The sequence below is a fragment of the Rhamphochromis sp. 'chilingali' genome (assembly GCF_963969265.1).
Source record: "Rhamphochromis sp. 'chilingali' genome assembly, chromosome: 12".
Classification (NCBI taxonomy): Eukaryota; Metazoa; Chordata; class Actinopteri; order Cichliformes; family Cichlidae; genus Rhamphochromis; species Rhamphochromis sp. 'chilingali'.
Genome location: NC_137939.1, coordinates 8,809,335 through 8,832,829, shown reverse-complemented (window position 1 = coordinate 8,832,829; position 23,495 = coordinate 8,809,335). Strand labels below are relative to the sequence as shown.

At 39.7% G+C, this 23,495-nt stretch overlaps 1 protein-coding gene across 2 annotated transcripts in view; it reads left to right on the top strand.

The window, feature by feature from the left end:
* The window catches only part of celsr3 (cadherin, EGF LAG seven-pass G-type receptor 3), a 124,790-nt gene that overhangs the window by 27,703 nt on the left and 73,592 nt on the right, over nucleotides 1–23,495 (top strand). For both annotated transcript variants that reach the window (XM_080898063.1, XM_080898062.1), the window contains exon 3: nucleotides 1,284–1,572. In XM_080898063.1, coding sequence (XP_080754189.1) covers nucleotides 1,284–1,572 — 289 coding nt within the window. The remainder of the gene's footprint in view (nucleotides 1–1,283; nucleotides 1,573–23,495) is intronic.

Genomic DNA, 23,495 nt, shown 5'->3' with positions numbered 1-23,495 from the left:
ATATCTGGTCCACTGGCCTTAACAGCAAGCAAAAGCTGTAAATATACAATTTGGGAAAGTGACTGGTTATGCAAAGACACACAGCCCACTGCTGTCACTGTGTCCAAGGCAGCATGCTAAATGACTGATAGCTGGGGGGGTTGACCTGTGGAGAAGGTTAAGACTGCTAGTATCAGGTAAATGAAGGTAATATGAATATTTTAAGTACAAAGAACCAAGAAAACTCCAATGTGATAATAAAATTACATTGTTTAAAATGGAATAAATAAAGGCATTCCCATTTTAAATATGTATGTCTAACATTACTGAAGATTACCATTTTGTAGCAATCAAATGATAACTTTCACCAGTCAGAAGTGTGAAGCCACCTAACAAGTCAGTCAGTGAGAAACTCCTTCCCCAAACTACAGGTATAGACTTTTATAACCAGCCTATACATCATAGCAGAATTCAGAAGAAGGCGGGTTTACCTTACCTGCCTGCACATTTACTGTTTTGATTTATGTGCCAGTTTGACAGTAAGTATAATATAGTAAATAAACTTTAAAAGGCTGTGTAGCATTTTTGTTTTTTTGATGCTCCTACCAGTATGACTGTGACAGTGCCTTACAGTATCATGTTTATATAGCCATGAGCATGTTTTAGTATTAGCTAGCATGCTAGCATTCAAAACATTAGCATGCTAGCATGTTTAATTTCTCCTAAAAGAAAAAACATACTTTTTTTTTTCTTTCATGTTATTATTTCTACCAGTAAAGGTTTTTAAAATACAAATTCAACCAGTAGCAGATACTGATGGTTGCTTAATTTGTTTTTATATTGTTTTTTCAATTTATGTATTTCCTCATTTGCCCAAATGATACAAATTAAGTATAAGAAACTGTTTTGGCATCTTTCTTCACTTCATCATAACATGTTACAAATTCATTAAACTGTATCTTTATGTCATTGTTAAAAATGATACTTTTTAAAAACTTTAATAATCATCAGGGAGATTTTTACTTAATTAACTTCAGTACTAGGTGCTGTTAATATCTAATGTACTTTTAGTTTAGTTGGATTGTTATAGTGATGCTTTTACTTTGAAGATCTGAAGACTTTTTCCACCATTGCTGAAATAGATCACTGGAACACAAAAACAAGAACGATTTCACCGCTTATAAATATTAAAAAGTAACTTTATTATGAGTGATAAAAGAAGCCCTGAGTGAGGACGCTTGAAAGTCTAAATTGAGAATATTCCTCACACTACACTGTATATGTTTCCTCTTCTATTGCTCCAGGTCCTCCCGTTTGATGACAACGTGTGCTTGCGGGAGCCTTGCCAGAACTACATGAAGTGCATCTCAGTGCTGCGTTTCAACAGCTCTGCCCCCTTCATCTCCTCACCCTCCATCTTGTTCCGGCCCATCCACCCCATCGCAGGACTACGCTGCCGCTGCCCAGTGGGATTCACGGGTGATTACTGTGAGACAGAGATCAACCTGTGCTACTCCAACCCCTGTCTGAACGGAGGGGTGTGTGCCCGCAGAGAGGGAGGGTACACCTGTATCTGCCGCGAAGACTACACCGGTGAGTAGCGAGGGAGTGTGTGCGTGTGCTGTTTGAAAGTGTTTTGTGGAAAAGTCTGTTTTTGTCTGACGAACAATGTGATATATTCATACTGATGATAAACAGTTTGTTTCAAGAAACTGTAGAATAAACCAGGTTTAATATAAGGCTGAGTCATTCTTGCCTTGTCAGTTAAATTTAATAGAACTGATTTATATCTAACCAGCTTAGTCCTAGTCCTTTTTTTCAACTAATTGACATTTCCAGTAGTGAGTCTGCTTTAATGAAGATGTGCTTGGAAAATGAGTGCAGGTCTTATTAGCAGTTCTTCTAGATCAAGCTTTGAGGGAAATCCTTAGAGGAAAGCTTTCATATGCTTGGTTATGATACAAAAACCAGACTGCTTAAAAAGCTTACAACGCTTAAAAAGAAGCACTTTCATCTGCTTAAAAGTGGAAAATTCTACTGCAAATTACTGTTTGTATGTTCCCATTGTGCCTGCATAGATTTCCATGAGGTACTCCAAGTTTCCTCCCACACTCAAACTTGTTAGCAATGATTTTAAATTGTAAAATTTGTATTGGCTCCAGCCTCTAAGTTCACTCTTAGTGAAGTGATGAAGAAACAGTCTATGTTAAGGAAAGTCAGCTATTTATGACTTTCTTATTACTGTATCTTCTTTAATTTTGAATTATGTGTGCAGTATTTCCTGTTTTATTTTGATAGTCTCTCGTTCTGTGTGCATAGAGTTGAGTTTTGCTTGCTCTGTCTTGTTAGTGAGTAATTAGTTACAGCTGTGTACACCTGTGGTCCACCCTCTCGTTATCCTGTGTGTGTAGTTAAGTCTTCAGTTTTTCTCTGTTCTTCGATGTCTCATCATAGTTTGCTGTGTGTTTCCATGTGTTCAGTGGTGTCTGTCATTTGTTCCTCATTCCAAGTTCCTAGTTTCTCGTTTTTGGAGTTTTGTACTATTGTATTTCTTTAGTGTCTGGTAGTTACAGTAAATAAAGCTGCCTCTTTTAGTTACCCCTTTGTTCCCGAGTCCTGCCTTTGGATCCTACCTCTGGCTACCACACAGCGCTACCTTCTGTTATGCAGCAAGGTACTATAGATGTGCAAAGATTAGCAGCTAGCTGTGAAATGAAGTAAATTCTCTGTTGTCCAATCGTCCAGAAGCATCTTCACAGCATCTTCTTCCTCTTTTTACTCTTGTTGCTCTCCCCCCAAACACATCTGGTCAATAAGCAAACTGAATATTCTCACATGGCTTTTAGTGATGCATTTTGGTTCACTTACAGTTCATTTGGATTTTTCTATATGTGAAAGCAAACCAATCCTCAGGGAAAAGCTACAAGTTTAGAAACTCATCAACTGATCTTTTTGTTCCGTAGTATTCACAAAGTCACAGTGATCTTTCGAAAGTTTCAAACCTTCAAATGAAATGCTTTGATTTTTTAAAGTTGGGTCATTATGAATACACATAATAATACAATGATTAAAATGCATATATATATATATATATATATATATATATATATATATATATATATATATATATATATATATATATATATATATATATATAATACACATGCTGTAAAGATAGGCTGGAGGCAGCATTTGTGTGTTCAAATTGTTTTATCTGCCTGTCATTGGTTTGAATGCAGTGGCCACAGATAAGAAGAGAGGTGTATTTTCAAAGGAAAAAACTGCAGTGGAGTGTGTCTTTGTGTGTTTGTCTGTTTGTGTCTGATTCTAGCCTTTAATGCTGCGCTCTGAAAACTAAAACTGACTGTGTGCGTCTTTGTTCATGTCCCACACTGACTTCCGTTTTGATCTGTGCCGTTTTCACTCTTTTGTCATGTTGAGCTGAACAACATGAAAACACACACTCTGCCTCCTGGGAGAGCTTTCTCCTCCTCAGCCCTCTACCTGTTACTTAGTCTTTTGTATTCACACACACAAACACACACATATGCACATGCACGCTAACGCCACTGCCACGCTTACCGTTTTTTAATCTGTTGCCTTTTCATACACACTCTAACACACATACACAGTGCTTACCTTTCCAATACACTGGACTTATTTCAACACGACTCAGATTTTTCCCTTCCCTTCATACTGCTGCATTGCTTCTGCTATTGAGTGGATGTGGGAGAGGGTAGAAGCTATGAATGTCAGCGTGTGTGTCTGGGGGATATTTCACATTGCCTTTTATTTCGAATCAAAAGAGAGCTGAGGGAGTGAAGCAACACTTTTCTTTCATGAGAGAGACAGAGTGTTTTCCGAACTCCCACCGAGGCAGACAAGAAAAAAAGAAAAAGAGATGAGGAGAGAGATAGGAAATGAGCAAAGGAGAAACGGAGGTAGAAAGAGACGTAGAGCGAGTGGGAGGGAGACAAAAAGTGGAGTATGATGAGAAAAGGGAAAGAGAGATGGAGAGGCGAGAAAGTTTAAGAAGTGGAGAGAAATTTGTAAAAGATGGATAAAAGGAACTTGAAGAAGAAGGAGAGGTATTAAAAGCACGAGGAAGAGAAAATATTTTTTTTTATAGATCACTGGATTGCAGATGATACCAGAAAGAAATTGGTAATTGAAATGGAAATAGAAATTTCTGACAGTATGTGATCCATGCTTACAGCGTCCACAGGGGCAGAAAACACATTTAAGTGAGGGGGCACAGGGTGGACAGAGAGAAATGACACAAAGTGTAAAAGATTGGATAGCAAAGAAGACAGCAGAGCGTAAAAGATGAAGGAAAAGAAGGAGGGGAGACGGCTATGGCAGCATAGTGAAAAATTAGGGAGATGGATGAGAATAACACGGACGAGGAGCTATAGGGGGAAAAAATGGAGAGGCATCTATGAGAGAGTGGGATAGAGCGGTGAAAGAGGGAGTGAAGGAAATCAGATGGATTCTGGGCAGTCATTGTTGTGCTTTTCCTGCGTAGGCGTCGGGTGTTACAGTGTCTTGACAATACCCCGGAGCTATTGGGAAGAGGAAAAGAAGGAATACAACAACTAAACAGGGACGAATTGATTCCCAAACTCTCCAGATATCTCCTGACTAAGTTTGTGCTGCTGCTCATTTTTCCATCCTGCCATTATCCATCCCCCCATATGCTCCTTTGCAGCTTTGAATTGGGTTCCCTGAATATCTGTGGATTGCTCACACAGGCAGGAGGTAGGCCTGAGGTTTTGACCGAGTCGGAAAACTTTCTGTTTCCATTGAGGGAGAAACTCAAAAGATCTGAGTCAGGTGTGATCTCTGAAGCACTGTGCTGTTTCTTCAGGGTAGGTGGAGCACAGTATGCCCATCACAAAGCGCATAAGCTGCATCTTTATCATGATTGAGCATCTTCGCCTCCTTCACCAATGAGGTTTTCATAGTACGTGTAACCTCAGGCTAACCTTTCTCTAAACTCCACATTTAACCTCGGGATAAGTCATACTTGACATTTTAAAGGCGGGTTACCGCTGCTTTTTACCCAAGCTGTGTAAAAAGGTTCACACTACCTTTGTGGTGTCAACTCCAGATCTACAGCACTAAGATACTGCATCAGCAGGGGTCGTACTATTCAGCTGAGTACTGAATCCCCAGGGTTAGCCCGGGGTTTTAAATGAAACCATGACACCTTATATGTTAAACCCAGTGGGTTAGAGTCAAGGATTAAAGAATTTTAGATTAAAAACAGGATTTTGTTTGGACTTTGCTGATTGGCCTTTTTCACAGAGGATCTTCAGGTATATCTAATAAAACTAGTGAATCTCCTGCACCCAAGTTTGTCCTGTAACACGACCCTTTCAACCCAGTTTTACCACCTATTTTCTTTTCTTACTGTTACATGTTAAAATTCTTTGTGGAAAAGTATCAATGAACTTAGATTTATAGTCTCTTGTCCCAGTCTTGCCAATGCTACTTCGCTGCGTGCACCACTTTGCCCCTCCACCGAGCACATGCATGGTGACCTTGAGGAAACAAACTAAAGGAGAAACCAGCACAACGGCAAATTACTGCAGTGCTGTAACCACACTGCATTGAAATTAAATAAAGGTCACACACCTTCTAACTACATAGAAAAAATGTCTAATTTCTTTCTTTTTTAATCAAATTTTTGGGGTTGACAAACAAATCTTTGCACATCTATAACAGTGCCTGCCAAGCCAAAGGAAGGGGAAACATTCACAGGTCAATTTCAGGTTTAGGCAAGATTGTTTAGCTGTCTGCCATCATCATTTACAGTGGCCCTCAGAGGTCAAATCCATTTCAATTCAAGAAAACACCAGCAAACAGAAAAAAGCTGCAAAAACGCACAAAACAAAATAAAAGTAGAATAAAAGATAACCAAACTGTCTTTGGGGAGCCAATAATGTGACGGAACAGCTGCAAAAGTAATAAGCTAACAGTAAACGGCTAATAGCAACCAAATATGTATCTGTAGTATTACATGAATTGTGATACTTTGTATCTTTTTCTCTCTCACACCACAGATGATCCATCTGTGCTTTTGCAGCATTTATCTGTTTGCTGGTGACTCATTAACGGAGCCTTCTGAATAAATTTGTGTTTTAAGAGAAGCGCCCCACATTTTTACCAACTAGCATTAGCATTTAAAATGCTACACTCTGATTCATACCTCTCAAAACTATTTCCCATCAGCCTTCTGCAGATATCAAAGACCTTCTAATTTGAGCTTTAACAAACTTTTCTGTGAACTTTTGTAAAATGAGTTTAAAGTGGGAATAGAAAAATTTTCACCTTACTAGCAAATGGGTAAGCTTCTTTGTACCTGCCATCCACTCAGATGTCTGTCTGGGGAATCCAATACATTTAAGCTTTAAATTCAAACTGCATGCTCCACAGACTGAATTGTGTGTGTCTGTTGTTCTATTTATTTATTTATTGAATTACATTATTTCTTTTACCCTTTATAGTATTAAATGGTGCTCTTAAAAAAGACTACCATCTGAGCATGAAGAGATGCAGGTTGTGGTGATAAAAAGTAGAAAAAAACAGACGCATTGCCACTAACTGAAGTAATTGAATGCTTTTTTAAAGCTTTTACTTCTCTAATCACTTTTCCCAAGGTGACATATATAGCAAGGAAATTATAGTTCTTACCTTTACTTGTACAAAACTCAGCTGAAGCTCTGTTTTTCTATTCATAAAAAATTTCTTGCCGCGAGCATTCATTTCTTTGAAAAACATGCTAAGCTTACAGTGCTGACAGGGATGTGCAACAGTCATTAACCCTGAAAACAGGAAAAAGACCTCAGCGGTACAAAGACAAGTTCCCAGTACACCTTAAAGGCAGAGATAACAGCTGACTAAAAGAGCGGATATCTGATCCTCCTTACAAAGTGAAAGAAAAGACTCAGAAGCGATAAAGACAGATGCACATTATGCAGATTTAGTAAGATATACTACACCTCGGAGAGCTGGGACATGCAAAGAGAAGATGACAAAAAGAGAGAAATTGGCATGGCTGCAGACTAAATAAATTTGTGAAAAGATAAAATGGGAAGAGATGGCTTAAGTAGAAATTTAATCTCTTGGTTGTGGGGAAGCAGTTTGTATGTTAGATAGAGGAAATCTGAGAAACAGAAGAGGAGGGTAGGTGATGCAGTAGGCAGAGGAGAGATTAGTTTTGGGTGCGATAAAGAAGATATGCATGTTACACGGAGAAATTCAATCCAGTAGGCAGAGATGGAAACCAGAGCACACACTAAGAACAAATAGGCAATGTTTAAGCTTGTGAAGAATAATCTAAATATATATGGAAGTTTTAGCTTTTTGTAGGAAGTGGAGAAGGTTTAGAGAGAAAAAGAAATGGGATGAGGAGTGAGTGACTAAGAAAGAATGGGTTGCAGCAAGACTGAAGTTCAGGCTATGAGACTAATTTAGTTTGAATTAGAAAAGAGAGAGAATAAAGAAAGGGAGAATGAAGAGGGAGGGAATTAGTTTGGGGAATGAAATGAAGAGTTGAGCATTTAATGCAGAAGAAGAGTGCATGAAATTAATGTGTGTGAGACAAACTGGAAAATATAGAGGATATATAGAACAGATATGAACTAAAGCAAATAATGAATATGGAACACCTCAAGCAGGAGAAAGAAAATTTGAGAAGTGAAGTTGCAGTTTTTTGTAGCAGTAACCTTTAGAGCAGGCGTGCATGGTGCACATCTATCCTGCTGTATCATTGAAAGGAAATCAGTAATTCTCCTTAAATCACTTTGACAGAGCGCTTCATACAAAGAGAAAGAATCTGTAATGTTGCACATTTTGAGGCTCAAGAACATTAACAATGTGCATTAATTATCTTTGCTCATAGTGACCACTCTACTTATTTGGTTTCTTGGTTTTAATCACACCGTTAATTGACACTTACTTATCTTACTTAATTAACCACTTTTATACACCGGTATAAATGCTGTTCCAATACTAGAATTTCAAATGAAATAGTAAACTACTCATTACATTATAAAAATATTTTAAAGCTGTATTTTGTTTTAAACATGAAAGTGAAAACAATATAAACATTTACATCAATGATGGCACTGCTTTAGTTTTCTGATTTAGTGTAAGGTCGTCTGCCTTTGTTTCTCTCTAGTTAAACATATTTCTCAGCTTCAAATTCAATATCAGTTTTAGACACCAAGATGGACCTTTGTTGCTGTTTATGTGAACAGTTTGAACAGTTTCTATCCTCTAGGAAATACATTTCAAACTGAAGGATGGCAAGAGCACTAAAAACAGCTGTATGACTGGCCTCCTGAACAGCTGGCGTTCTACTGTCCTATATACCTGCTTACTGTATCACATATGCTGGGGGAGAAAGAGCAAAAAGAGGGTTTGGTGAAGAAGACCTAATCTAACCAGAATGCAAACTGAATTAACAATAGAGCTCACAAAAACAGTACACAAATTAAAATTTGATCAAAAGTCTGGTGTGAATTTTAAACCAACAATCTGTGGATTATTTTCTGAGGGGAACATTTAAGTAAAGCAGAAAAGATATTCACCTAACTCACTATACTCCCAAAGACAGAAGAGACTCAAAGTTAGCACAGACAACTAAAAAGCAATCCAAATGAAAACTAAATTAGTTTTAAAAAGATAAGACGCGACGTCAGACCTGACAAGGAAAACGAATTAAGCGTCAAAGACGAGGAGCTTTAACGATAAGACAAAGACAATATTTGAGGAAAAAACTGATGAGAGGTTGTAAAAGGTGGAATTAAGATCATTTACCACAACGGGGAACAAAAAAGGCGTGGTGGTGAGTATTCTATAGAAAGATGGAGTTAAGAGAAAGAATAAAAGATAAAGAGGAGTTTAAAAAAGTTTCTGGAGAGGGTTAAACTGGGAGAGTATGTGGGAGAAGATAGATTTGAGTTTTGTGGGGAAGATAAAACCAGGCCGGATGGGTGAGAGTGCAGGAGAGGGAGATAATGGCATAAGATAGATTATTCAGAGAGTCACATGTGTTTTAGAGGTCATTAATAGAATAAAAGTGTAAGTGTAAGTGTGTGTGTGTGTGTGTGTGTGTGTGTGTGTGTGTGTGTGTGTGTGTGTGTGTGTGTGTGTGTGTGTGTGTGTGTGTGTGTGTGTAAGTCAGAGGTAACAAAGAATAAAGTGTTTGCCAGAGCAATAAGACAAGTTGGTTTCAGGAAAGAGCACAGATAGCACGGGAGGAAATAAAGGAAATAGAAACATATAAATACATAACATAATAGAGTAGGTGTAATGGAAATATGTGCATTAAATGGGGAAAAAAAACACACTGCAGGGGATGTGATATGTGGAATCGACTAGGCTAAATGCATTAAACAGTGTGAGAGGAAGGAAAAAGGAGGCTAAATTAGTTTTAGGAAGATAAGTTGGGGAGCAGGAGGTAAGAGGAGGAAGTTCACATATCTTGGTTCCTCTCTGGTTTTATACATGTATATAAATAGTTGGGATTTCTTCATGTACCCATAAATGCATGGTTGACAGCTGTAATTCAAAATCATGTTTGGTGATTCGGGCGTTTGCTTACTCTGTAAAGCGAGTGTGTATAGCGCTGGTATTTTTAGGATCCTCTGAGTTTGTTGCCTGATCTGTTTGTACCGTCAGTTTCTTTACATCACAGACCTTCACTTCAGTGGTCCATGCAAAAGTCTAGAAGCAATTATGTGGTTTAATGAATCAGTCTCACCATTAGGTACACTGAACATTTTCTACTTCACTACATGAAACTGATTTAGGTTAAAGCTAAATTTAATCTTGTATAAATCTTATATTTTTGCAGGTTCTTTACCTCACAAAATAAAGTGCCTAAAACAATTTCAAATATAGCTGCAGCTATAACATTTACTTTAATATACAAATAGTTGTTATGGCATATTAAAAATTGTGATAATTTGTCCAGTTGCTTTTGAGCCCTGGAAATTGGGGTTTGTATATAGAAATGACTGTAATTCTTAAACTGTTAATACAATACCATGTTAAAACCAATGAATTCATGTTGAAAGTCTGCAGTTCACAATTTGATTGTTTCATTTAACACCTAGTGCAGCTATAAAAAAGAGGAAAATAAACATAATTGTTCAAGTTCTACTTTACAGTACTACATTTATTTATGTTCGGAAATATATAACTTTGTGAAATATGACTTATTTGGGCAGCACGGTGGTTAGCACTGTTGCCTCACAGCAAGAAGGTCCTGAGTTCAATTCCACGATCAGGCCGGGGTCTTTCTGTGTGGAGTTTGCACGTTTTCCCCGTGTGGCTTCTTTTCGGATACTCTGGCTTCCTCCCACAGTCCAAAGACATGCAGTTAGTGGGGACAGGTCAATTGAAAAATTCTGAATTGCCCGTGTGAATGGTTGTCTGTGTCTGTGTGTTAGCCCTGTGACAGACTAGCGACCTGTCCAGGGTGTACCCTGCCTCTAACCCTAAGACAGCTGGGATAGGCTCCAGCCCCCCTGTTACCCTGAAAAGGATAAGCAGAAAAGAATGGATGGATGGATTTGAATACATTAATTATCTATTTGTTTTTTAGTAATTACTCTCTCAGCTTTAGCTTTCTGAAAGTGTTTTAAAAGTGGATCATAGAAATAAGGACTAAAAAAACTGATGTTACACAAAGCAGTCAAAATCACTCTATGCATCCCTAATAACTACTACATTAATTCATAAAATAACTCATCTGTGCGGCAGTCATAACAAAAGTTACAGTTTCTGTTTACACAGTGATATTTTGATGGTTATTTAAACTCATTCAGATGAGGACGGGAGGGTGCAGAGTCGTAGAAATTATGTATGGCGCAATAAAATGGAGGAATAGAAAATGAAAAAGAGGGCGAACAGAAGAATAAGCAAGAAAAAGCCTAGAGGCTGAAGAGAGAAGGTTAAAGAGAATCAAAAATCAATGTGGGAAGTGATTGTTATCAATGTCCGTCATCTGATCTAATGAAAAAGGAAGAAACAGAGGGGCAAGAGAGAGTTGTGACAGAGATGGCAGCAGATGAAAGTTGAAATGGGAACACTGAAAAAGACCGAACACGTGAAGGAAAAAGGGGAGCAAACAAAAGAGGACAAATGCTCAAGAGTTAAAATTTTCTTTAAAAAAAAAGCTTTGAAAGGGAATACATGTGTATGGGAGGGAAATACAGCTCACAAGAAACAGAAATAAGTCAATACCAAGTAAATTAATAAACAATATAGGGCAGAGGAAGAGAAATACAAAAGCATGAAGAAAAAAAGTGCCTGAACAAAGGAAAAAAGAGAAATTTAGAGACTGAAGAGGAGGAGAGAAAATATGGGAGAGGGAGGAAGTATAAAAAGTGCAAATCGAAGTTGTTAAGTAAGGAACAAACAAAATGTTTTCACAAATCAAACCAAATGTGTTGAATGGCTGTTTTTTGAAGGGCTGAGGACGAAATCCAGCCCAAAAATCAGTGTGTGTGGAGTTAAGTTCAAGAAATAAGCGCAGAAGACTGATTTTCATCTCAGCTTGAGGCTAACGGCTCGAGGCTACATTAGAAGTGCAGCTGGTGGAGTTGAATTCTGGGTAATATAGGGACCAATTTTTCTTTCCTTTTCCCAAGAAGCGGACGATATCTCCCTCATCTATTGTGAGCCTGCAGTGTTAAATTGGTGGAGCACTCTTCTCAGCAGAGGCACACGCGGCAGCGATATCACACAAACAAATCTTGAGCTGCATGAAATGCGGTGAATAATCGAACAAATAAGATGTTATGATAAAGGCGTTCCTTTAGATGACACATCTCGGAAGAATGATGGACTATCAGCGGGCTGAAGTCACCTGATGATGTCATCCTGATTCCCATCCAAGCTTTGATTTCCAGTTTAAGGTCTCAGCAGCGTCTATTGACAGCCATTGACTTACTTATTGATTTTTATTTAAGCTGTAGCTTTAACCTACACCCTTTCTTTTTGCCATATGAGTTGTTTTTTTTAAAAATGGTTTAATTTCTTGTGATATAAATGAAACTAATAAAGAAAAAGATTTTAGAATTTCTTCTTTCAGACCCCACAAATAAGGGTGGGAACTGAAAAATAATACGCTCGGTAATATAGGCTGGAGCCCGTACTTCCATCAGTGAGTCCTGGCTTGCCTATTAGGTTTGGCCCCTTTTATCAAGTTTAAAACTGTAATAATAGTCTTTCAGTTTTGTGTCTCTGTGCAGTGTAAAGCTTTCTATATGTGGTGTTGTTTGCTTTTTTTTCTCATGGCAGCTACATGACCTTTTGTCAGTTTATTCCAAGTAAACACATCATGATAAAATCCATTACTTCTTATACATGAAAAAGTTTTTTTTCTAAGAATCCATCACTATTGAGTTATTATTTAAAATACAGCTTGTAAGATAATTCATAAAGAGTATCAGCTTAATGGAAGCTATTGCTGTTTAATGTCAGATTCATGTAAAACATCACAAATTGGATCATATATTTTACTAAATGAGGAATTTTTCCTGTGGGTTGTACACTATAGGTAAATAAACACCAAAAATAAAGGAGCACAAGCAAGACCTATAGAGGTGATACAAGAGGAAGAAGAAGGGGGAGACAACTGGGAGCATGCTGGCCTCGAGGGATGCACCATGTGTTGAGGTGGAGGAGGAGGGTTATGGGGTGGGCGATTGGGCGGAGCGAACTAAGATGCCGGCGGTGGTTGAAGAATACTGGCTTTGATGAATAAAACATCTGAATGAATGAAGGGGTGGTGTGAATGCATTAAGCCTGGCATAGAGGGGGGAGAGGAAAAAAAGAAGATGGTATAAGATGAAGGGAGGAAGGAGAAAGGAAGAGCAAAGCGTGGGGTGTTTTATATATAGAGATATAAGGTGGAAGTTAGAAAAAGGAAGGAAGAAACAAAGGGTGAGGAGAGGATGCAGGGAGGGGAGGAAACAACCAGGTGATTGAAAATAGTGCTCGATCTCAAACAACAAAGGGAGCGTGGAAGCTCAGACTGAAGTTTTCAGACTTGAATATTTTTTTCTCTGAATTGTTTTGAGCTGGTTTGTTTGTGAGTAAATGGCAGAAATGGACTTTTAAAAAATACAATAAGATATAAAAAAGTGTGTCTATTTAGAAGATAAAATAGAAAAATGGGCCTAACTATCAAAAGTGAAATTACACATTGTGCAAAAGGATCCTATTAAAACCCGTCCCTGTGATTCTAACTTCTAAAACATGAAGATTTGCTGCGTTTCTCTGATTCATTTCATTGTACATGTAATTTTCAAGCTTTCACTTTGACCTCTGTTTTCTTGTCATGTTATTAATTTAAAAAAGAAGAAGAAAGAGTTGCATCCCTGCTCGGTGCAGCTGCAGCGGGTTGGCGTGTATTACCTTCTTAAAATGTAAATAACAAAGCAGGAAATGCACTTGTTACTTTTTAGTAGTGGGATATTTTCATGATGCAGAGTTTTGTCTGTGTGTGATTCTTTGTTTGGCTGGGTGTATGTATTAAGGTAGCAGTGTCTTATTTGTGTGGGCGTGTGCATTTCCATTCTTGTCTGCTCATTAAAAACCATCTGTCCATGTTCGCAAAGTGTTTGTGGGGAATTTTAAGTGCTATCTTGCTATCGGACACCCACGTTTTTAGCAATCGCTTGACCTTTCTGTCTTTGTGTGAGTTAAATCGCAGAGCCAAATGAGGAATTACAAACTCTCTGTCCTGCCTTCTGTGTGTGTGTGTGCGTGCGTGGTCAAAAGACCATTGTTGAGTCAGTCTGAGATCACATCTGCTCTGCTTTACTTCTTGTAATTCCAGTGTGTGTGTATGTGTGTGTTACTTTTGGTACTGTAAAAATGTGTCCAAAGGTTGTTTTTATTTTCTCGTCAGTCTTCCGTCACTTTTACTTTCAGTTAGTCAGCTTGGTGTGCATAACGAATCAGCATGTGCCTGTGTTGTGTGTGTGTGTGTGTGTGTGTGTGTGTGTGTGTGTGTGTGTGTGTGTGTGTGTTTGCAGGTGTCTATAAGTCTCACTGCCTGCATAATTCATGAGCATTAATGTCTATTTATTTATTTTAATATTAATGAGAGGGTCTGTACGGGTGAGTGGGTGCAACACACAAAAGCAGGGAAATGGTGCTGCGTTAGTGAGTGTGTGTTGTGTTGTGTGTCTGTGGGGTGTCTCAGTTTAATTGGTTCCCTGTTGTGTGTGCTTACATTGAAGTATACGTTTCACGTGAAATCGGAGAGAGGATGAGAGAAGCTTAAACAAGGGCAGACACGTGATAATTTGAATGTCCTTGGGCTGTTGTAAAATGGGCTGGGTGTTTGACTGGGCATCTCACTCTGTGTGTGTGTGTGTGTGTGTGTGTGTGTGTGTGTGTGTGTGTGTGTGTGTGTGTGTGTGTGTGTGTGTGTGTGTGTGTGTGTGTGTCCATCCTCAGGCTGATTTGATAGTGTGTGAGAGAGTATGTTTGTCAGCCAAAACCAGCAGATATCGGCTGCCTGGTGGCACATGGGGGAAGGTGTTGTGGGAAAACGGATTGGATGAAATGAAAAAGATGTTAAAATGACTGATAGGGAAGTTATCGTTTGGATTTGAAGTCAAGGCGAAAAAGTGCATGCAGTGGAGGACAGGTGGATGCTGGAGAGGCGGAGGAAAGGACTAATGGCAGGGGAGAGGTGACATATTTAGCAAATTATATCACTAATTCTTTTGCGAGCTTAAAATGCTTAATCACTGTTCCTTTGTTATAGAGTTTGTCATTCAGTTTATGTGGTGTGCGTCACACGTAGTCAGTATCAGTGTGTATCGAGTCTGACTGACTTTTACAGCTTCTCCTGTCTTTGTGTCTCTGACTGGCAGTGCATTTGTGTGTGTGGTCATGACTCACCCTCAAATTCCTGTGTGTTTGTGCGTGATGTGTGTCAGATATTATTTGTATCTGCTGAAAGGTGAGGATGTTTATTGACTTACACACGCATGATTTATTGTTGTTGTGTTTTTAGTTGTGTGTGTGCGATAATGCTAAGATGTGAGCAGTGCAAACATAGTGCCAACAGAGACAGTTACACGATAAAACCCGACAGCCTCGAGGGCAGGAGCAATGATCCATGTGTGTTTGCACGTTTGTGTGTGTGTGTGTCCGTGTGTGCGTGTGACACAGAGAAAAAGAGAATCGAAGAAAGGAAATGAAATTGAGTGTGTGTGTTTATGTGTTAAAAATAATGAATTGAACTTATTATTTATATGTTTGGTTATGCGTTTTGTTTATTTGGCATCTTCCTGGGGTTGTCTGTGTGTGTGTGTGTGTGTGTGTGTGTGTGTGTGTGTGTGTGTGTGTGTGTGTGTGTGTGTGTGTGTGTGTGTGTGTGTGTGTGTGTGTGTGTGTTTGAAGCCATCCCCAGGTTCTAAAGTTGGTCCTCAAGGAGCCATCTATCTTAAGGCTAGTTTCAAACCCTGTCTGCTCTGGTGATGTGGAGGCCACTGGGTGTGGGTGTTTTTTGCGTGTAGCTGCTAAATGTCAGACAATGTGTGTGTCCAAATATGCTCCAGGAAAGGTGAAAACCATGAAAGAGAGAACGTATTCCTTCATACCTTTTTATGTGGTTGACTGAATATGTGCCTCTGTGTGTGTGTGTGTGTATGTGTGTGTGCTGTGTGGGTGTTTATGCCTCTTGAGACACTCTAGACTGGAGCTTCTTTGACTGGCAGCCAAATCTGTTTATTCTCGTCTGTAGATTTGCTCATGTTGTTTTTGTTATTCAGAAAATCCCCCCTGCCCTCCTCAACCCCCTTTTCTATCATAAATTCCAAATGTTATACAGAGTCTTATTGTTGATAGGTGAAATCTTGCAGCTGTAATTTTGTTGTTTTTAAAAAAAAAAATACACGCAGTTTGTGTTTGTTTGAGTGATGGTAAATGTTAGTTCCTGCGCAACAGTTACTCTTACTACTGCTTCTCAGGAATCAGCACCCTGCCGTTCCCATCGGCTAATCAGGGAATGATTTACATCGAAAGCGCTTGATGAATGTGGTTGAATGCTTGATAGGAAAGGAAATCTGCCACTGCCACTTACACTTTTAACATGGGAAAAAGACCTGTTGCTTTACAGGAAAGGTAATTTTCATGAGCTTCATTGTACCACCTGTAGAGAGACATTTCTCAGGCGACATATATATAAGTCCTGTGCCGAGGGTAATGAACCTGCACAAACCAGCAGCGGTGAGCGTGAAAGCTACGTTTCTCTGATTCATTTCACTGTCAATTGTTGGATTCTCCCAATTCTTTGAATCTTTGGGCTGAAGGAAGGACAATACTCGGTGTATAAATGCTCAATCAACAATCATTTATTTCCATACAATTCAACAATAAGAGCATTACAACGTCCGGACGGGAGAGATGCTACCAGAGGGTCAGGCACATGTCTCAAAATGGTGACGGGTTGCTCAGCTTTTTATAGTCTCTAGTGGCCCCCAGCTAGTCGTAAAAGCCAAAACATCACATTTTTTCTCTGTTACAGCGCCTAAGTTATGACCTCGGCAGTTGTTTCTCTGCTTTCTGTAAGGTGGGGGTGTGGAATGTGGTCTATCTATCTCCCCTGTCTTTAGACACAGAGTCTCCTGCTTACAACCTTCTCTTCATGATTCAACAATTAAGCATGTCAAGAAAACAGTGTAACACATTCCCAGCAGATCAAGGATACAGAGTGATGCACATTTATCTAATGAACTAATATGTGAATATGTTCTGTTAACTCAAAAGTATAATGAGAACTAAACTACATACAGCTCACACACTCTATATTAAAGGGTATAATGTGATCTACCGCAGTATTCTAATTCAACTACTTTGATTACATATATAAGGTAACATATAATAACAGAATAATTTAATAATTCCCCCTTTTGATCTCTGAAAGAGATCACTTACAACATGCACTCCAGGGTTGCAAGGTCCAGGTTTTCTTGATCCTGAGGCCCTCTGTCCCCCTTTAACGGGTGGACCATATGTGGGATGACCTCTGTGTTCACGCAGTTCAGATGCAAGCAAAGTTAGATTTACAACCATAACAGCAGTTACAGATGACACTCCCATCATTCCCAATTTTCCCACAGCTTTATTTTGGTGCTCCAGTTTTCCACTCCCATTTTAATGCCACCTTATACCTTTCAAATGTACTTAGACTAGAACCTCTGTCTAAGGAGCTTTTAACCTTTATTTTTATTGCTGCAGCTACCAGTGTCTTCCAGTTGGGTGATTCTCAGCTTCTTTCTTCGACCTCCGGGGTTAGACCACCCTTTAGTCATTGCACAGTTCTGGGGATTATTCTGCCCCGATTTCAAACAAGGATCTGTGTGTTTTGGGTTCACCGGCGTGTCCCCCTTTTTGCCAAGAGCCTCTCGAACCTCGTTGGTCTGGTGTTCCTGGTTTTCGCCAACCCCTTCATGGTTATTGCTGTGTTTGTGGGATCCATCTTCTCCAGGAGCCCAAACGTCATGACACTTGACCCCAGTTGCTGTCTCGGCAGTCCCTACATCTGTCCCTGCTGTGAAGGGTCCTCACATCTCCGGGTCCCCGTCTGGTGTCTCTTCCTTTCTCTGCAAGAGACAGAAAACCAAAACACCTCTCTCCCTAGCCTTGATAATCTAATATTGTTATCCATTGTTCTTCTAATGATTCAAATTTGGTTTAAAATATTATGTTCAGAACCTATTCTAATCATAATCTATGTGTGTGTAAAAGAAATCAAAAATTAGTGAACCCTTTCTAAGTCTAACACATTATAAGCTTAAGTTTTACCATAGCTAAATTATTAAACACACAAATAAAGTCATAAAATGTTCATAACACCATTGTTTGATGTTCGGACTCAACTCCCCCTTTTTGACACACTCCCATGTGTCAATTCATTGGAGCTAGACAATTAAAAGAGAAGGTTAGTGACATCATATCTGGTAACTGGTCCATCCAGAGCTGTAACATTTTGAAATGTACATACAACAAGCCAAACCACACCTTGGTCACACCAACCCTTTTCTGCCCCGAAGATGTCCAACACCATCTTAGTCTGGACCAGGGTTGTAATAGTTTTGCAATTTTCATCAGTTTTAATCAGTTTTTACCAATTGTTTGCTAGTTTAGTTTAGTTTTTATTTTCTGAAAATCCTTAGTTTCAATTTAGTTTTATTTGTGTTTTGCAAAAATTAAGTGTAACAAAATCCCAGTTCCATCATATCAGTCATGCTCTTCTGGTTATCCTTGGGTGTTGAGACTAATAACTATTAACTCTTGCCGCACCGAGTGGTCCTAATTTTGGTTGGAGTGAATTGATAACCTTTTGAAGGCGATTGTTTCACACCTTTATTTAGATGTCCCAGTCCTGTTGTCTCGGGATACATCACGCTGCCTTATCTGGGGTTAGCTGTTTTCTGGGGATGCGGGTTGAGTGGGTGAGCTCTTCAAGGAGGGGGAGTGTGCTCCCCCTGATGAGGTCTTCTAGGTAAGCTAGGTTAGCCTTCTTGTGTGAGCTTTTCAAGTGCACTTTAAGGTTAGTGGGACTTTTAGTTTTATAAATGTCCCTCATGTCCCCCTGATGACCCAGTATTTCATTTTTGCACACTGTAGTACACATTTTAGTTTTTGCTTGTAGCTCGCATACTCTACTTGCCACTCCTCTAAGTCCTGATGTTTCTTAGAGAGGGCAACAGTACCTTTAAAATTATATCACATGTGTGGGGGTGTGGCCTTGCCAATTGTTTTGCCCACCTTTTCAAAATGGCTGGCGTGCCCACAAGCACATTTCATGGAAAAAGAAAGGTAAGCTTGATATTTACATTTAAAATGTTTTGTTAAACTCAGATTTTTATTTTATTCTTTTTGCAAGTACCCCCCTCGGTGGCGAGAAACTGTTGGTGTGGTCAAGTGGGTGCTCTAGAAACAAACGCTCAGGACAGAACAGTTATCAGTCATGTACTTCCTACAAATTTTGCATATGTTTTATTTCATATTGATCCTCTGAGTGTAATGGTACATTTTAATTTGAATTTATCCAAACTAAACACAATATTTTCTTTATTTACTTTGCTCTTGTTCTTTTGCAGTACCACATCCTATCAAATGTCCCTGTCGATTATATTCTACATTTAATAACTTACTATTTCAAGTGAGAACCTAAATCATGTGGACCAATGTTTATTATTGCATATCTCTATTCTGAATGCCAGTCATTCATAGGTATTGTTCAATTTTTGCGATTTTCCTCTATAAAATTTAATTGACTTTTTACAGTGGCCTGCTGTGGTTAATAGTAACATATTCCAGTCATGAGTGGTATCAAAAGTCTTCTCCACTGTAGCATTTGGCATTCCCAATAATATAACATGATACCTTAATCAAAACACAGCTAATATAGCACAGTTTTCTTAATGCAAACATCAGTAACTCAAAATCAGCAACCACAGTGTTAAGTCTGCAGTTCATACTTATGTGAAGCTAGAGTCTCCTCCTCCAGTCTCTCTTATCCTCCTGCTCCTGAAAAAACAAAACAAAACAAAGCGAAGCATCCACCCTTCTCTTGTCGGCTGGGTGAATTGTTTATGAATTGTTTATTGGCATTTACTAATCCTAAAGTGGGTGCAGTCATTGTCTCAATATCAAGTCAGTCAAAACTTTTAGTCGTCAGTCCATCACAGTCCATTCACATGCATACCTCCATACACATTCATACCAGATGTTGCTGATAATGGAGTCTCACGCGCAACCTATTCGAGCATCCATCACCAGCAAGATGACGTCATCATTTTAAAGGAAAACAATTCCTTGTTGTTTTTTGGGCCGGATTGACTCGGTGCAATCCTTTTAGACTCAGAACTTCTCAGTGTTCCCTATAAGTGAATTTCTCCCAAGCCAATTACAATCATGGAGAAGCACACTTTGCAACTGTTTTTGTAAGAATATTTCATAGCGCTTTAAATTTCAATCTTTCAGGCCTGGTTTAAAGAGCTGATTGTTAAATCATAAACTCACAAAATATCAACATATCACCACCGGTGGATCACACCTCTCAGATGTTTTTTCTCCAGTGCACTGTAACAAACACGAAAACAGACATAACCAACAAAATACTACTAAAATAACACAAACTAGGGCCCGTTGCAGACATGTCCAAGCATAAAACTATCCCTCTCTCGCTTACGAGAAAGAACACAAGCCAAAGCTCACTGATAAAATCAAGCTAGCGCTAAACAAAACCAAACAATCAACCAGAAATTCACAGGAACATTTTGCTTCCTGCCGGGACAATATTGTGTGGGAATGAGAACCTCAGGTGCCGTAACACCTTTTGTTCCTCCTTGAATTAAAACTCAATCACAGAAAATGCCGTACTCCGACCTAAAACTTACACTATTAATTCATCATTTTCACTCTGTGCCACTGTTTCTCATCAGGGCTGTGTGAAGCACAGCAAAGAATTCAGTCAAGGCCTTGAGCCATAAACAGACATCACGCACAGACATTGTTTTCATAACCAAACTTTTTTAGACCTTATTCCTAAAATCTACATAAATGCCCTCTGGGTGACATATAACACATTCTAAGTATTTAATGGTAATCAATGGCTCCTCATAAAAATTATGCATTGGGATGTTTGTGTGCAGCATTTTGCATATCAGCATAAGCAAAGCATTCTTCATTGCATCAGCGTGTATGTGTGTGTGCGTGTGGATCACTCTTCATTGCACAAGCGTGTGCATGTGTATGTGTGTGCATCACTTCTCAGTGAATCAACATTCCCGTGTGTGTGTGTGTGTGTGTGTGTGTGTGCGTGTCCTTTCTCACTCACTCAACGAGTGCACGTGTTCATGTGTGTATTTCACTTCATTCTGAATCTGTGTGTTTGGAGACGTGTGTGTGTGTGTGTGTGTGTGTGTGTGTGTGGGTGTGTGTGTTCATCACTTTCCTGTTCTGGTGTTCTGGGTAAACCACGGCCTGAAGCATGCCCTGGGGTCCTGCCCCCCTCCTTTTCAGTTTGTTTGCGACCATTGCTGCTGCTGCTCAAAATTCAGTCCGTCCTGGTTCTGACCCCAATTGGGGCAGTCCTTTCTCCAGTGTCGATGTTCACCGCAGGTGAAACCTGCATCTTCTTCTGTGTTTTTGTCCATTCTGAGGTGCCTTCTGTCCTCAGTTACTCCTCTTGTCTCGGTCACGCCCTTTTTCGCCACCCGATCATCCGTGTTGGTCCATCACTGTCCTGCACAGTGTGAATGCAAAGTTATCAAGGTCAGCATTCTTTTGCTCGGCCTTACTTTTCATTCGGGCTTGGCGGGCGTCTCGTCACAGCTCTGTCAGCTGACGCAGTCTGGGAATTTTTCCCCCGTGTAGTGAAACGGGCCTTAGGTTTAGTGCTCTCCGTCTCGGCTGCATGAGATCACATTCCTGCAGGTCTGTTGACATTCTCAGGTCGTTGTTGTGGGTCCAGCTGTTGCAGCATTTGGTCAGTGTCACGTATGGGGGAGAGCAGGAGTCCAGTCAGCCTCGGCTTTCAGGGCCGGCAAAGCAGCCTGTAATTAAATATGTATAGAAAAAACAAAAACAAAACAAAACAAAAACAAACAAAAAACAAAAAACAAAAACAAACGAACAGGAAAATGTTGTTGTGTTGGCTGTGTTATTCAGAGGGGAGACAATGGGGCCAGGCCCTGTGTCAGCCTTCTCTCCCCCTTTTTTTGTTTTTTGTCTCCCGATATAATCAACTCCTAACCCACCAAGTTGACAGGACAACACCGGTATATGTTAAAATTCTTAAGATCATGTTTAAAAGCCCAAAAAAGGAACTTTCTTTCATTCAGTAATCACTTTTATTAATCAATCAACAGAAAACATGTCACAATTTGAATCTTTTAACCACTAAATTTGTTGTGTCTTGCCTGGTTGGTTAGACCAGTGTTCCTTTTTTTTTTTTTTTTTTTTTAGTTAAATTGTTGTCCTGCAACCCAGAGGGTTTCTTTGTCAGTAATGTATAGACTTCATCATTTAAGTATGTTAATTTTTCTTTAACCTTGCTGGAAAATCTTCACGTGTTCATGAGTGTAAGCTGTTTCTTCATTGCGTGTATGTGCATTTGTATAAAAGCAGGTTAATTTTATCTTTTCTCAAACTAGGCGTTACCTTAAAAGGAGCCTTTCTCTCAGATTTCTCTGCTTGTGTGTTTTTGTTTCACCTTTTTGTTGTGATGCTCCGGACGCCTTCCCAACCTCCACAAGTCCGTTGGCCCCAATTTTATGTGTTAAAACTTCTCTTAATTTCTCCTCTAATTCTCTCCTCGCTGCTGTCTTTTTCACAGCTGCTGATTCGTGCTGGGTGTGGTTCCCATTACCTATAATTTTGCTTCGGCCGCTGTGCTTGTGGGGGCAGTTGGTCCAGGTCCGCAGCTTCCTGTATTAACACACTAAGAGATTTATTTTAATTTCATTTTCATCACTTTTAAACCGATAAGCAGGCAACACGCCCACCTTGACAGCGTAAACTGTACGCCAGTCTCCCAACACATTCCTCTCTCTACTCCTCCATAATTCTCCACTGCACACCTCTTACTATCTCTCCTTTTTATTTTTATTACACCACAGAGTAATACACCCAATTATGCCCGTCTATCTCCATGTGGCTCCAAATTCCCTCTTTATTTTAATTTCACACTCGTCAGGGGACAGGCACACAACAATTTCAACCACTGAAACGAGGAATTCAACCTTTTTATATTTCTTTACTAATCTAGACTCAACGTTTGTTCGCAAAATGTGTCTTGTTCTAGTCCGGAAATAAATGTGAACCCGTGATTACACGGCCGTTCCAGTGTTATTTCCGTGGCTATGCGGGGGCCCTCACCTCCCCAAGTCACCACCTCGGCACCCGGACGCCGCCGGTCCTGCCCGCGCGTCCACGAACAGGAGGGTCGCCACTCCATAGGCAAATGTTCCACAGGTACACTAGGCATCAACCTTTGATCCTAAAATGTGTATTTGCTCTAATGTCCTCCTAATCAAACACATCAACCGTCACTGTCACTGTGTTCACGCTTCACACTCCACACAAAAAACACACTCAGAGCGCGCCTCACTCCCACTCTCACTCAGTGCGCGCTTTACCCACAAGACAGCACCCAGAGCGCGCCTCGCAGCTTCACACACACTCTCTCACCCAGAGCGCGCCTTCACACTCACACACAACACTTTTCCTCAGCGGGAATTTTACACAGAAACCTCTGAGCTCAACTATTAGATCTTCTTAAAGCACACTGCACCATAGACCAAAATACCCCTTTCTCTGCGCTTATGACCGCCACCACGGGGCAAAGTCGCATCATAAAAGTGATGCTTGCATCCCCGAAGTTATACCCGACATCATAAACCAGGTTTTGCTCTATGTACTTCTTGGCAAGTAAAATTTTACTTTGTTTTATGACCGCAGCC